At 38.8% G+C, this 15674-nt stretch overlaps 1 protein-coding gene across 6 annotated transcripts in view; it reads left to right on the forward strand.

Annotated features, from left to right (window-relative positions):
- MYO16 (myosin XVI) overlaps positions 1–15674 on the forward strand; it is a 570453-nt gene that overhangs the window by 211307 nt on the left and 343472 nt on the right. For all 6 annotated transcript variants that reach the window (XM_036893691.2, XM_057494602.1, XM_057494601.1 and 3 more), the window contains exons 7-8: positions 3394–3519; positions 13737–13812. In XM_036893691.2, coding sequence (XP_036749586.2) covers positions 3394–3519; positions 13737–13812 — 202 coding nt within the window. The remainder of the gene's footprint in view (positions 1–3393; positions 3520–13736; positions 13813–15674) is intronic.

Raw genomic sequence — 15674 nt, forward strand, 5'->3', positions numbered from 1 at the left:
AGTTAGAGCTTTCTCCTCCTTCAAATCAGATAATAACATCCACATTGTAGGGGAAGCAGGTACCACAGGGCCATGCGAATAAATCATTGGCCCTGCTGTCTGTTAGTAGACAGTGAGCTTTCAGAGGTAGCCATTACGTTATAACCTGGAAAATAGTCAACGCATTTCGGTAAAATAAGTTTTAAATTAGAAGGTACATGATGATCCTAATTTTATAGAATGAGTGGCTATGTATGCATTATTAAGTAGAAATAAATCACCAGAATTCTAGAGCAGTTTTCAGGAAATTGCAATTGTTAGTATATTCTTTATTTTTTTTTTATTTTGTGACTTTTAAAACTGCAGAATAAGTAAATACAAGTTAACTTATATTAGAAAAACATCTTTGGATTGTATTTGAATAGGCCCTTGAGAGGGACCCAGAACATGTCACTGCTAACGTGAGGCAGGGCCACCTTGGGGTGCACCCCTGGGTGAGCACCCTGTGTTGGTTAAACCCTGTTCAGAGCGACTGATGCAGCCGAGAACCCAAGCTTAAAGTAGGATCATTGATCATTCTTTTTATTTTTATAACTATTGTTGGGACACTATTTTCCAATATTAGAACTATTGTTTACTTGGAAAACTTAATTTAACACCTCTCACTTTAGAAAAAGGTCAGTTGTCTATATTTTCTAGCAATTAAAGCTGACATTCAATGAAATAAGCTGCCCCCCAAAGTGTGAGGTAGGGTGGTTTGAAGTGGGCACAATGTTTGACTTTCACTTGATGTGGTAAAAATAGGATCCCCGTGTATGGTAATGAAATGAGGTGGTGTCCTCACGACCCTGCCCTTGGCCTTCACCCAGGCCTGTCGCACTGCCTGTGTGGGAAGCAGGCGGGCTGGAGAGGAGGCTGCTAGAGTGGCCTGCGGGCTTCTAGCCAAGCCTGGAAGCACCAGGACCTCGTGATGGTTTTGTAAAGTCTATGAGGAGGGTCTAAGCCATCCTTGGCAAACACGGCAGCACCCACGTGGTGGTGTGCCAAGGGAAAGCTGAAGCAAGTGTGCAAATTGTGCACACCTCCTAGACGCAAAGATAAGTATGTGGGAGGGTGGTTTACAGGAAGGAGAAAACTTCCATACTTAAACAACAGCTTTAGGGTACTGTGAGGCTTGTCAGGAGCATTCCTACCATGGTGTTCTCCCCGTGGCCCGGCCAGCTCAGACGTCCACTCTGCTTTGCCATTTCTAACTGTCAGTACGCGAGTGCAGAACGCGGCTTCCGACCACAGTGGCCGTGCCTCCCTGGGCCGCTTACCGCGATCATCTAATCCATGCTGATAACTCCATACAGGCTGAACACATTAGAAGACCTGGATAACTTTGACGCGCAGTGTTCGTGCAATCACTCTGATGTTTGTACTGCACTGTAACTAGACGGGCGATTTCCAGCCTGTTATAATTTCCCACCGGAATCGTGCTTCCAGTTGCTACAGTTAGTGCTGCACTGAAGTGACAGCCGTTTCTCCTAAGACCCCCTAGAACAGCAGTCCAGGAGTATTTTAAGGCACCGTGGTGATGAACATTTTCATATTTTGGCATCTGATTATCTTCCAGCCACAGTCAGGACAAGGTAGGAGTAGAAATTTCATTTCAGAAAATAGACATCTTTTACTTATTTATTACTCTAAGTCTAACTGTAGTGATGAGAGCTGCACCCTATGGAGTCTAATGGCTCGATCATGGGTTCAGAAGTCGACACCAGCAGAATCAAGGTAAAGGCTCTAAGCTCCTGATATTTTATGATGATGATTTTTTTTTAAATTCGATTTTCTTTTGTGATGAAGTGGAAGAACTCAAGAGTTAGGGGTTTTTACTTTTGTTTTGAGATTACCTGGGATTAAATTTGCCCGCCCCTGTAGATGTTGCCAGTCACTCACACTTTGGTAGCTTTTCTATTAAGTGATCCGTGACTGCTTCTTTGTAGTCTTCGTTGTGAGCAAAGCATGAGATGGTGGCCGAGCAGGTGGTTCAGTTCCAAATGGTGGAACCCGATTTTTGCTGCAGGGAGAACAAATCTACTCACAAAGGGGTTGATCCTGTGAACTTGACATTGTTAGTATCAGGTGCTAATCAGCTAATGGACCATTCTTGAGGCAGCTTTATATGTAAAGTGAAAGTCTTTTGATAATGTTAGTGCATGTAAACTGCCAGTCAGGAACTGATGATTCAAATACTGTAGAATCAATTTAGAAGCAGGTGAAAGATTTATTCTCTAGGGACACAAGTATATAACATTGTATTTATAAAAAATACCTGTGAATATATTGTACCGGGGACTATTTGCTAGAATATTGAGATGAATTCTGTATGTAACAAAATATGGGAAGATTGATGTGAAACAATCTCTTAATGTTTACAGCCTAAGTTAGATAAGTCTGTTTGTTATTCTGGTATAGTTGAAAGTACAAGAAATAAACATGTAAGTACATACTGTAGATTGAAGAGCATAAGTCCAGAGGTAGAAAAGCAAATGTTTTTGATGAATTTTATTTTTGATTTAACTGTAGTTTTGTCTTTGTAATAAAAACAGAGAACTATAATATTCCATGCTACAAAGCCAAGAAGTCATTGTTTTTACTACTTTTATGTTATTTTTTACTTTTTCCTTTCCTTATAGTTTCTTCTTCTTAATTACATGTTTATGAAATCAATCATGTAGTTGCTTAATAGCCTAATTTAAGTGGGGTGTGATGATAGTTTATTTACAGATAAAGCCTACTGCCATAGAAACAGGAATTACCCTGTCTGAAAAATTTGAAAATTTCTCCAAACCCTAATCTCATCATTGCAGTTCCTAAGTCTTTATTTCTAAACTTCAGGTTGCATTAAGAAACTAAACTGGGAGAATGTTAACATGATAGTTACATAATCATTTCGAAACCTGTCAGGGTGAATTCATCCTTTTGTGTATTCCTATCGTTTTACAGGAATCACAATGATCACATTTTCTGCATGATTTAGATCTTTGAATCCCCCTCCTGTAAGACCAAGTACAGTGCTGGGAATTTTAGAGTTAGTCAGCACATGTTTGACTTCTGGGCAAGAAATGGTAGTTTTGAATTACCATAGTTTGTATTTAAAAGTGTTCAGATCTTAGTACAAAGGGGCACCAGAGAGGGAAACAGGAATTACAAGAAAAAGTGCACATTGTCAGAGTCAGAGGGAAAATAATAATTAACCCATAAGAATGATGATATCCACTTAGGCCAAATAAAATTACATATCTATTCTTTTTTTAAGGTATTTTAAAACCCGTGTTTTATTAAGTAACCACTTTAAGCTACTGAATAAGCTGTGTTGATATTACTGCTATTTTAAAAGTTAAATAATGAGCTTCCTCTTCATTGCAGTTGCATATGGCGTGTGCAAGTGGCTACAAGGAGGTGGTGTCTCTCCTCCTGGAACACGGCGGGGACCTCAACGTAGCAGATAATCAGTGCTGGACCCCACTGCATTTGGCAGCAAAGTATGGCCAGGTAAAGTGATTTCCAGAATTATTTTTAAAAAATCAATTTATGATCAATGCATCATTTCATATTTAATTTTCTTTGTATTTCAAATCAAAGTCACTATGAAATTTGACTTTTAATGGCATCACCTTCCTTAACAAATGTTTTTATGGTTGAAAGAAAACCTTTGCTTTCAAAGGGATACATAAAAACACATTCCTTGGGATTCTGCACAATATAGTCAAAATCAGAGAAATAATTAAAAGTTGTAAACAGTCCTCATAAAATGGACTTACTACTATTTTCTGGATGTTATACTATTCTTATAATAGCTTATAATTTCACAAGTTAGTAATAATTCTGTTTTCTACAATAAGTAAATGTAAAGCAAAATAATATTTTATGTTTTATTTTTCTCTATATGTGATATTTCATTTAATGAATGAAGAATGGAGAGCAGACTTCATTCTCTGAACTACTTTTTCACTGTAGCTGATACATCTTGATTCCCAGTTACACAAATCAACTTCTTACTAGGTGCCATTGTAACATGCAGAAGATGCAAACTCTGACTTTTAAACAATTTCTATAGGTGGATGTGACAGCAATGTGCATAATAACCTGCTAATGTTATAATCTATTTATAAAAATATACATAATTTGTGTTAGAGAGTCTTAGTGATAGTAGGAAAAATAAATATATGGAGATTTAAGCTAACCTTGTTGATTTCCACACATTATTTTGGGGTAACAGTCACACCTATTAAATTCACAGTGAATTAAATCTCTTCAATATTAACTGGTATGCAAAATATTGAACATAAAATTTGAATAGTGCAGTTGTTGAAAGAATTGCAAACATTTGCATTTCAGGCATTTTAGAAAAAGCACATTGTTTAGGGAGGTCTTTCAAACTGACAAGGACATTATTTGCTTTGACACCATTTTCTGTAGAAAATGATTCCCTTATTCAGTAAATATTTTTAACCGGCAAGCTATTAAGTACTCCCAAATTGTGCTTTTAGCACAAGGGTGTGTGCAAGCAAATGGTGGGTTAAGGGTAGGAGGCTGCAGGTAGCCGAAGTCACTGGCCTCACAGGTCCAGGAACCCTCAGTCCTATTAGATCACAGGAGTATTGGGGGATCAATACCTCAGTACACCATCCATACATCAGTACCTCATTTCTAACACAGCAGCATACTGGGATACACTGGGTGAGAAACTTTGTCCTTGGTAAAAAATAGAAAAGCAAATTACTGTTTCCTAGAAGACAGCCTTTTGGCTTGTGCTGAGGAAGTGGTGATCAGTGAGTTATTGATAATGTGCCCATTGTACTCGGGGACAGTGTGGTAGGAGGTGAATCTGGAAGTGAGCCATAGCTTGGTAAAATGTAGCAGAATGCTACTCCAGCTTGCATTAGTTAAGGCTTTTATATTTTGCCCAATTCTCTACTTTTCCTTACTGGGCTTTTAGATTTTGGATCAGGTACCATTTCAAAGAGTAACAAATTGGTTCCCTTTAAGTAATTCCATAAGATAATGAACTCTGGGGGACTAGGATTAGATTGAACAGTTTCTTTAAATAAAGACATACGTTGGACTAATTTGTCACTATTTCTGTTATTAGACATTTAAATGGTTTTTATCAGAATCCAGCATGTGGCTTCTGTTTTCTTTGGGTGCAGGTCAAATGAAGTACTTGGCTTGAGTTGGTACATTTTACCTGTTAATTGTATTTTTAAGTTCTATGATTTCCATTTAATTTGTTCTTACAACTTCCATGTCTTTGGTGAGATTTTCATTTGTTTCAAGAGTATTTGTGATTGCTTATTGAAGCTTTTTTATGATGCTGCCTGAAAGTCATTGTCGGGCAATTCCAGTGATTTGTCTTGCTGTTGGTGTCACTTAATCATCTTTTCTCATGCAAGCTCTAATTTCCTGATCTTGGTCTGATGGATGATTTTTAATTGTATCTTGGACATTTGGGCTATTGTGTTGGGAGAACCTAGGTGCTATATAAATCTGTTAGCAGGCAGTCACCTGGCTTCAGTTTAGCACACAGGCCCTGGTCTCCAATGACAGTCTAATTTTCAGACCTTCTGAGGTGTTATTTTGGTCTGCTTGGTTTATTGGTGCCTCTGAGCTTTCTACTGGTTCCTTCTGGTGCCCCCAGAGGGGTGGAAGGGGTTTCCCTAGGCCAAGCTGCTGCACATCTCTGGAAGGAGTAGGGATGACTCCACAGGGACAAAAAGACTTTCAGGGCTGGAGGCCTGTGGGGTACATGCCCCCTTATGGGTGCCCCTCCCAGCCGCCCTTGACCCTGGTGGGGGAGAGGAGAGCCCCCGTCTGGACCCAAGTGTTCATGGGTCATGATGCTGGACTTGTGATGCTATCAGGGGGACAGAGTTTGAATGGGGGAGGGATGCGCCTACCTGGGTCCCCTGCTGTACTGGATTGGGTGGGAAACACCTGGTCTGGGAGGCCTTCCAGCATTGGGTGAGGGGACGTAGGCTGCCTGTCTCAGCCATTCCTCCCTCTCGAGGTGTGGGGGGGCCAGGTCCCCTTCTTTCACTCGTCAGAGTTCGTGGCTGGCTTGTTCTCTCCAGGACTTACTGTAACTAGCGTGCAGGGCCAGGAAGAGCCATTCCAAGCTGGGGTGTTTAAAGCAGCTGCTCCTCTTTAAAACAAGCACACACCTTATTTCTGAAAGCCACGTAAAGCTTGATAAAGAGGGATGAAAGGACGTTAACGTCTGACTATTTTCCCACAAAACCCACCTGCAGGGCAGTGTAGAGATGAATATGCCTTCCTAGAGTGTTCCCGTTACAGCGTATCTGTTTCTGCCTTTCGCCCTGCATGCTGCATGTGCCTAAATGGGACCAACTGTCCCTGACTCATATTTGGAAGGAACATCTCGATGTTATTGTTGTACTTCCTCGAGGCAACACTGATTAAGGCAGAACAAATCACTGGCCATCAGAAGTTTTATCTCTTAGGCAGTCAGATGAAGCTACTAATCCTTTTCCCAGAAGTGCACAAAGTAGGCCTACAGTTTCAGAGGTCAAGGGTTCTCTATGAAAATAGACCTTTCAGGGGCCGTAGGGAACACTACTTTGCAGAAATGGAAACTTCTCCCCGAGAGACTACATTGTTAAAGTGTCTGCAATTGAGATTTATTATGTGATAAGAGTTAAAAGTCAGGATCAAGACAGGTAAAATTTGTGTCATGGAAAGAGATATGTTTTCTAGAACCATGACAAAAGATTACTGAATATATTAAACTAATAAAACAGGTTGGTTCTGTTGTAAAAAGATTTGCATTTGGTTGTAGTAATGAGAGTAGATTTTTTAAAAAACATTAATTTACAGTTATATTTAACAATAAAGAATGATTTAATGATTAATATGTACGCCGAGCACCATAGCTGCCACATCACAGGAACACAGGGAGCGTCAGCCCAGGATAGTTGCCACTTCCTGTGTCGTGTTGCCTGGAGACTCCGACACATGAGTTCTAAGACAGAGGAATCGTTGACGCTAAGGTGGTGACAGTTAGTGGGTGTCAATACTTGCAGCCCATTACCTGCCACATTTGAAAAATTTCCCAGACTTAGGGTTTTCTAACTCTGTTATCAGCCTGAGAAACAGGCATAAATTTACACGGGAAATACAATTCAGAAGCTGCATTTGCTTTGCGAGATGCAGAGTAATTAAGATGGATGTTTTTATTGCTTCTCCAGTGTCCCAGCTACATTCCCAGCACTCACCGTTTATTAACCAAACGTGAATGAAGAAACACTTTCCAGTTGTTCCATTTTTTTTTCAAAACCAGTTGCAAAATATCTGAGTCCCCAACTCTTAAAAAGTGGTATTTCTCTGTTTTCTAGGTTCCCTTTTCTTTCTTCTATTTCCCAGACACTCCCCCCTGACAAACACCTGTATTTCAATCTGCCCACGAAACTGATTAAGCCGCTTTGTCCTGGGAGCTTCTGGGCTCCTCCCTGGCACTGAGCACCCACTCTCCCCTCGCCCAGCCGTGCGGACCTAGCAGACCTTGCTGACTGTTCTGCCATGGGGTCTGGCCCCAGGGACTTAAATCAATGAGAACCATCAACCTATGTTCAAGGCGGGATTAGCTCAGAAGATTGTTGAGAATGATGAATGACAATGGGCGTGTGTCCTGACTAATTGATCCAGTTGCTAGATTTGCACAGATAGATATCCCACTCAGAGTTTTCCAGGAGTAGCCATTTATGGTGTGCAAATGAGACAGAGTTTAAAAATAATCTCACCCCTATCCTCTGCTTCTCTAGAAAACGACTAGCCATCAGCTCCGTATTTTGTAAAGCCTTATACACTTCAGTACCAAAGATAAAGTCAGTCTGAAGATGAAAGGCGTCTTCTCTATTTTGCTTCACTAAACCTACTCGAAAGATGTTTCCAGTGGAACGTAAGCTCCAAAGGGCAGAGACTTTACTTGCATTGGCCACTGTGCTATCCCAGCGCCTAGCAGGAGGAACTGAATGGTCAAATCAATCAGCCAGGCTCTAGAAGCAAAACTTTGACATTCAGAAGTAGAGTGAGGCTTTTCTGTTAGAATATATGACGCCAAAACCAAAATAATCTCCCTTGATTCAGACAAAAACAAACAACTAAGAGATTTATGTCAATAGGAGATTTTGAGTAAATTGTATCTCGATTATTTCATGAGAAAATACCATATAATATCTAGAATTATTTCAAACAATTGTTCACCCATAAAATACTACCTAATACTCATTCTGGAAAACATATTTTAGAATTAAATATCAATTTATATACACCAGAGACTTGTAACTCTCTAAAGAAATTCACTGTAAATAAATGCATTTCAGTTCAGAAAAAAGCTTTAGAAATGCTAACATTTAAGAGAGACTAATGGGATTTTTAGACGTTCATAGTAATTTCACTTTCTTATAAATACCTTATAAATACATTTATGGAGAAGGCAGTTCATAATTTGTAACAGTATATATTATTGACATTTACAGTGGGATGGCACATATATTTTAAACCCTCCTTTTATAAATATATTTTTTTCCAGTGAGAAAAAGGAGATGCCTTTTTTTTATCTAGAACTGGGAATAGAATAAGTTATGAGCAATGTCTTTTGGTTTGACAATTTTTCATAAGTTGTACAGGGAGTAAAATTTGACTTTAGGCTTGCACTGACTTCTAGTGTTTATAATGGGATTGGTGAGCCCACAAAAGAAGATAAAACAGTCATACAAATGCCGACATCTACACATCCTTCCCTTCCAAAGTAGTAAGCATCATACAGCCCTCCTATCTTGAGGTTCAAAGGAGCCTTCATATTCTGAAAAGCATTTTTACCCAGGTACATAAGGATTGAGATATATTCAGAGTTTTGGGGATTTTTTGAATTTCTGATATTTCCTTTTTGGAAAAAAAAAAACACTCTCTGGTTTTCCTCCTTCCCCTCTGAGCATACAGTGTGGGTGAATTCAGGGCTCTCTCCTAGGTTCCCTGCCTTCTCGATGTTTGCCCGTCATGAGGGAATCTCCACACCTGTAGGTTCAACTACTGTACATGCCCACAGCTCCCAAAGCTTTCTCTCATTTCTCTCCCAAGTTCCAGGACCAGGAGGACCACTGCCCAGTGGGTAACTCGATCCAGCTGTCCTCAAACCCACCTCAAGTACAAAGGCAATCGTCACTGTCCCCTTCCTCAATCCATTGCTCCCCCATGTTTCAATTTTGCTCCCTGAAAAACTGGACATTATGTTCTTTCCCACCTCCAAATGAAATGGTCTCTTCATTTGTCCATATGACCCTCTTGTCTGAGAACTGAGTGCAGGTGCTATGTGCATTTCCTGAGCAGCATTAAAATAAGTTATTAAAATAAGTGAAACAATCTTTTTAGCTTTGGAATTAGGACTTCTACTATCTCCAAACACTCATTGCTATTTTTTAACATTGTAAACAAGTAACTTAAATTACCATTAAGAAATTAATTTTGCTGAATTTACCCAAACTGAAAAACAACTATTCAAAGAACGAGAGAAGTATATCCAGGAACCTGAATTAATTTAAATTGCAGCTTAAACATATTTTCTGTTAGCCATTTGGGTCTCCTTTTACTCACACATACACATTGCATGTGCATGCACGTAAACACACACACACACACACACACACACATCAGTGCCCTTAGCCACTGATAGCTTTGGTGATCATCAAGCTGTCCTGACAGTGGAGATGACTCCTTCATTAGTCACACACTCCTCCTATTTGCATGTGAAGTAATTTACCTAAATACCCTTTGTGAGGTGAACACAAACGTCCCAGAGTGGCTAAAACCGGCATTGCCCGCTCAGGCAGTTCTGCGCTGCCTGGCCTCGCTGCTTGCTAATGGGAGGCACCCGGGAAATAGTTACCTTAGGAAAAGAAAGGAATTCCCCAAACAAGAGAAGCTGCCTCCTTGCACACAGGGATGGTTATTTTTATGGGCCTGAAACAAAGTGGAATTGCTTTCATGGCTGAAGATGTTCACACAGGAAACATTTTGCTTGTTACTCAAGTGCCTTCTGCAGTTACAGCTGGAGCTGCAGAGGTAGTTTGTGGGGCGACCCCGCAGGTCTCTCTGTGAGCTCTGTAAGCAGTAAACTGAGTCAGGCGTGCAGCATGACTGTCGGGCCCCCGATAGTCTGACATTCTTGCAAAAATATAAAAGCTTTTAGGTTTACTGTTGATCTCCCAAATTTGTGAAAAACAAAGACAATCTTACCTAATTCTTGGCTTTCCTTTTTTTTCTTTTCTTTCTGCTTTTCTCCTTCTCTTCCATCTTCTTTTTCTCCCCCTTTCCCTCCCTCCCTTCCTTCCCTATGGTTTAATGCAAGCAAATCTCTCAGTCTTTAATATAAAACAATGCTTCTTTGTACCTCTTTTAATGTCCTGGGAAACTGCTCTCTATAGATTATTTCTTTCAGATTTCAGGGGAATTTCTTTCTTTACTAAACTGAATATATTGGAAATAAAAATAAACTTCCAAATATAAGCACTCTGATGTAACATGATTTAAGTAGTATTGGTGTAAGTTGTGTTCTGCAAAACCAAACACTGGTTTTGAATGGGGCAGACTATTTAAAATCTAATTCATTTTTATATAATGAGAATTCTAACAATAGCAGTAATTGATGGATAGGCAGATACCTTGTGATACCTGGACACAAAGACCTGCATGGGAGGAGAATGCCACAGCACATGTTACAGAAGCAAGACACCCACAGGTTGGAAAAGCCAATCCTGTTCTAATCAGTATAATAAACGAAGAAATAGAAAGGAGAAGGGGCAACAAGAATTCCAAAGGCATCTCCAGAGAATTAAAAAGCTAGAATCATTAACTGGATTTATCAAAGCCGTTTACAGTAGCATTAAAAACATCAAATATATAGGAATATGTTTCACAAAAAAAAATGTGTAAGATTTCTACACTGAAAATCTTAAAAAAAGATATAGTGAGAAATTAAAGAAGACCTAAATAAATGGAGAGTTAAGCCACATTCATGTGTTGAAACAGTGAATATTAAGCTATCTGTGGAAGACAATGTCATGGCCCCCAAAGATGCCCACACCCTAGTCCCCAGCACCTGTCACATGTTTTTGACAAGGCAAAAGGACTTTGCAGTTGTGATTAGTTAAGGATCCTTGGATGGGAAGAGTTTCCTGGATCACCCAAGTGGGCCCAGCTTAATCACATGGGTCCTTAAAAGCAGAGAACAATTCCTGGCTGAAGGTAGTGGGAGATGTGACCGTGGAAAATGGTCGGGGAGATACCAGTCTTGCTGGCTGGAAGACAAAGGAGGGGATCACAAGCTAAGGAATGTGGTGGCCTCTAGAAGCTGGAAGAGTCAAGGAGCAGACTCAGCCCTAGTACTAGAAAGGAGCATAATGCTGCCAGCACCCTGATTTAACCCAGTGAGAACCCTGTCAGACATCCAACCTACAGAATTGTATGATAATACTTTTTTTATTGCTTAAACCACTAAATCTGTGTTAATTTTTTAAGGTAGCCATATACAACAAGAATAGCATCTGTTTAAAGCAACCCCAATCAAATCCTAATTAGTCACATACCCCTCCTATTTGCATGTGAAGTAATTTACCTAAATACCTTTTGTGAGGTTAAAACAAAACTTCCTATAGAAATGAAAAGTTCATTCTAAAATTTATACAGAAATGCAAAGGACCTGTATGGATGAACTTATCTTGAAAAAAGAGAAAGAAAATTAGAGACTCTTTTCAAGACTTACTATAAGTCTTTCACTTATAAAATTTCAATACTGGCCATAAAGCTATACTAATCAAGGTAGTTAGGGAAGGCTGTAAGGATTTAGACAAATAGATCGGGGATCATAAAATAAAGTAAAAAATGGGCAGGGACATGTATAGTCACCTGGTTCTCTATTAAGGTGCCAAAGCAATTCAGTAAGAAAAAGAAAAAGTATTTTCAACAGATGCTGCTGAAAAAACAAAGGATGCATGATCAAAAGTAACCTTGACCCTTTATGTGCCATTTGCAAAAACTCACTTGAGATGAACCAAAAATATACAGGTTAAATCATAAAGCTTTAGCAGAAAATATAGTATAATATTGTCATGATCATTGAGTGGGCAAAGTTATTTGAACATAAAAAGTGCTAACTATGAGAGAAGAAAATACAAATGTACTTTAGCAAATGTAAAATAAATAAAACATTGTTCATCAGAAAGCATTTAAAAAAATATGAATAAGCAAGCTATAGAATGGGACGAAGTAATGTAATACGTTTGTCTAACACATATATCTAGAACAAATGAAGAACACTTCCAGATCCATTGTAAAAAGATAAACATTCCAATAATAACTTGGATAGATTTCACAGAAGAAAATATAAGAATGGCTGTTAAGGACAGAAAAAGGCATTCAATACCATTAGTCATCAGGGAAACAGAAATTGAACTATACTGAGATGTTACTTTGCTTTCAGTGTAATAGCTAATTTTTTTTTTAAATGACAAAATTAAGTTTTGGAGAGGATGGGAATTTAGCAATATGTAGATGTCTGATAATAAAACTTTTAAATAGAATGTGGAGCAACAGGAACCCTTCTTGGGAATGGGAGTGTACATTGGAGCTCTTTAAGAGAAAATTTTGCAGCTATCTAATCACTTAGATGCTGTCCAAAATTTTATTCTAACAGTTTCAGTACCAAGTACATACATTCTGAAGAAACCTTTGCATGTGTGCACCAAGACACATAAACTAGAATTTTTACAGCAACACTATTTGTAAAAACTAAATAAATGACTGCAAATGAGAGAAGGTAGATAAATTATGAGAGATTTGTATAACACAATTATATGCAGTCAAGAGAATGAATGAATCTTGGTGAAAACCATCACCTCTGATGATTCACAAAAATGCAACGTTTAGCCAGGAAAGCAAGACACAGGAGAAGGTATACACTAGGGCTTCATTTCTATAAATGTCACAAACAGATCAAACTAAGCAATATGTTTTTGGGGGATACTTCTGTGTGTAAGGGCTGAGCATATCAGGAACAGTAATGGTTAGCCCCAAATTCCTGGTAGTGGTCAACTCTGGGAAATAGGGAGAGGGATAATTTTGGAAAGGAACCAGAAAGATTCCATGAGTGGCATATTTTTTGCAAGTTGGATTCATTGGAATTTATTCCACCACTGCTCTTTCAATGGTACATGTACATTATACATTCTCTGGATGTGTGGTATGTTTTGTAATAAAATTTTAAAAATATATTAATCTCTAATTAAGTCATTTCACTCTTGTAATTTGGGATTAAGGTTTCCTAACTTTCCAGTGTCACTTTAGGTTCCTATAGCCCTTGGTGCTGTCATGTTGGGACAGCAGCCATCGGTGAGACTCTTGTGAATTGCTAAATTAAAGCGAGACACACTATAACATGTAGTTCCTCCCCTAAGATGCCCTGAAGTAAACCTGAGAAGTATTAAGTGACCCTTTTCAAATCCTCAGTGATTCATTCCTTATTTGATAAGTAATTGGGCTGATTGCCTTAAATGCTGGCACAGTTTACGTGTCATTTTTTAGAAAGGCACTGACCGCAGAGGCCCTGAGCACCCGGGGACCCCTGTGTGTTACTAACTGTCAATCCTCAGCACCAGCATCGCGTTTCCCATTTCAATTCTCACTATTAAATGTTTCAGACAAACCTGGTGAAGCTTCTTTTGACGCATCAGGCAAACCCAAACCTTCTGGACTGCAATGAGGAGAAGCCCTCAGGTGGGTTACAAGCGCCCGGCTTTGGGCCGCGATGGTCCTGGTCTGGTTACACGAGGTTCGTCCCCATCAGCGCTGCTGCGGAACAAGCACGGCCCAGGAGGAGCGCAGCAGGTGGTGGACGCTCTTTGCGTGTCGGTCTCCACTTCCCTGGATTGATTCCTTCAGCCAACTGCTTTAAAACACATTTTTGCAGTTATTTAACTGGTTTCTCATCATACCATATACATGATTGTTTATTAGGGCTTTTTTAAACAGAAATAATATTTCTTTCTGTACAGTTATTTATACTGTGAGAAATAGACTAACATTGGCAGGGGAATTTAAAACTGAAAACTTTATTTAATAAACTACTTATTTTTAATAAACATTTTAATTCAAATTTCTAGAGCCTCTTCTTGCCACTGTTGTTTAGTATATTCATAAATTTATTTTTACTTACTATGATATAGAAAAATTTGACTTAGTTTTTTCCTTTTTTTAATTGAAGTATTGTTGATATGCAATCTTATATTGGTTTCAAGTATACAGCACAGTGGTTCAACAGTTACCCGTATTATTAAATCCTCCCTCCAACTAGTGCAGTTACTATCTGTCAACATAGGAAGATATTCATGTATTTATTTTAAAAATGTATGCCATGTTCATTTTCTAGCTTGTAAAATTTGACAGTGACGTTACCACTCAGAAGCATGTTTGGTATATTAAAAACAGAAATTCTAAAAAACAAAGAGAAAAGTGTAGCATAAGTCACAAAATAATATATGTTTTGAAGGTAGCAATTCACCTGAATAACTTAATTCTAATTATTATTCTTGCTGCTATCCCTCTAAAACCTAAAAGCACTTTATGCCTAAGATTTCTTATTTGATGTACTTACAGGAGTGTGATCACCTGATGTGATTACCTGATAAGCCTCCAGTTTAAGACAAATGAGGGATTTGCTCTACTTCTTATTTTATCAGAATTAAGAATCACTGTCAAATGTTTATTCATCTTTGTTAAAATAAACTTAATATTTAACAAATAGAACTGTAAGCTTAACAGTATCAAACTTTAGAATCAGGCTAGTATTTGTGATAGTGTAGTGATTTTAAGGTTAACTACAGAAGCATGTCTAATGGTAAATATTAAAGGAGCAAATAGAAATTTGTATATATATTTAAACATATTAAGTCACATGCTCTGTTACCTCAAGTTCTAGCAGACCACATTTTTTCAAGTTCATATCCCTGGCCTCTTTCCCAGAGAATGGAATATGTGATTGGCCCTTTATTGCACAGACTCCCATCTGTCACACTTCCATCTTTTAGGTCTAGTGTTAATTGTGCCAAAACAGACCTCCAAGGCAATTGGCAGCCCTAGAGCCCCAGGGAATGACTATTTGTCTGGACTAGACCCAGCGCGCGTCATGTCAGGCCTAGTGGACCCCGACTCTCATAGGCGATGTAGCTTATGTTTGTTGTGCCACGTCTACCATCGGTGTGATTGATTTTCTGTGCTATCTTGGTCATGAAAGAGAGAATGGTGGGACCATATTAGACTCAATAAATGTTTGTGGACTGAGTGAAAATACTTCTCACACACAAAGGACAGACAGCCATAAAACAGTGAGAGTGAGAGGTTTCCAGTGAATGCAGGACATGCCAATATCTAATCCAAAAGCAAGAAAAATGGACTTGATAAAACAAGAATGCCTAGAACAGTAAACTACGCACCCATATCAATAACTGAGCAAGTGGAAACCATCACCACTACTATATTATATTCTTGCTATTTTGTGTTTCTTGTATTTGTAATGGTCACATTAAAAACAAACTGTCTGGGGAATAAAAGCAGTTAGGGATATAGCTGTTAGGTGGGAC

This window comes from Manis pentadactyla, chromosome 17 (genome assembly GCF_030020395.1).
Source record: "Manis pentadactyla isolate mManPen7 chromosome 17, mManPen7.hap1, whole genome shotgun sequence".
NCBI lineage: Eukaryota > Metazoa > Chordata > Mammalia > Pholidota > Manidae > Manis > Manis pentadactyla.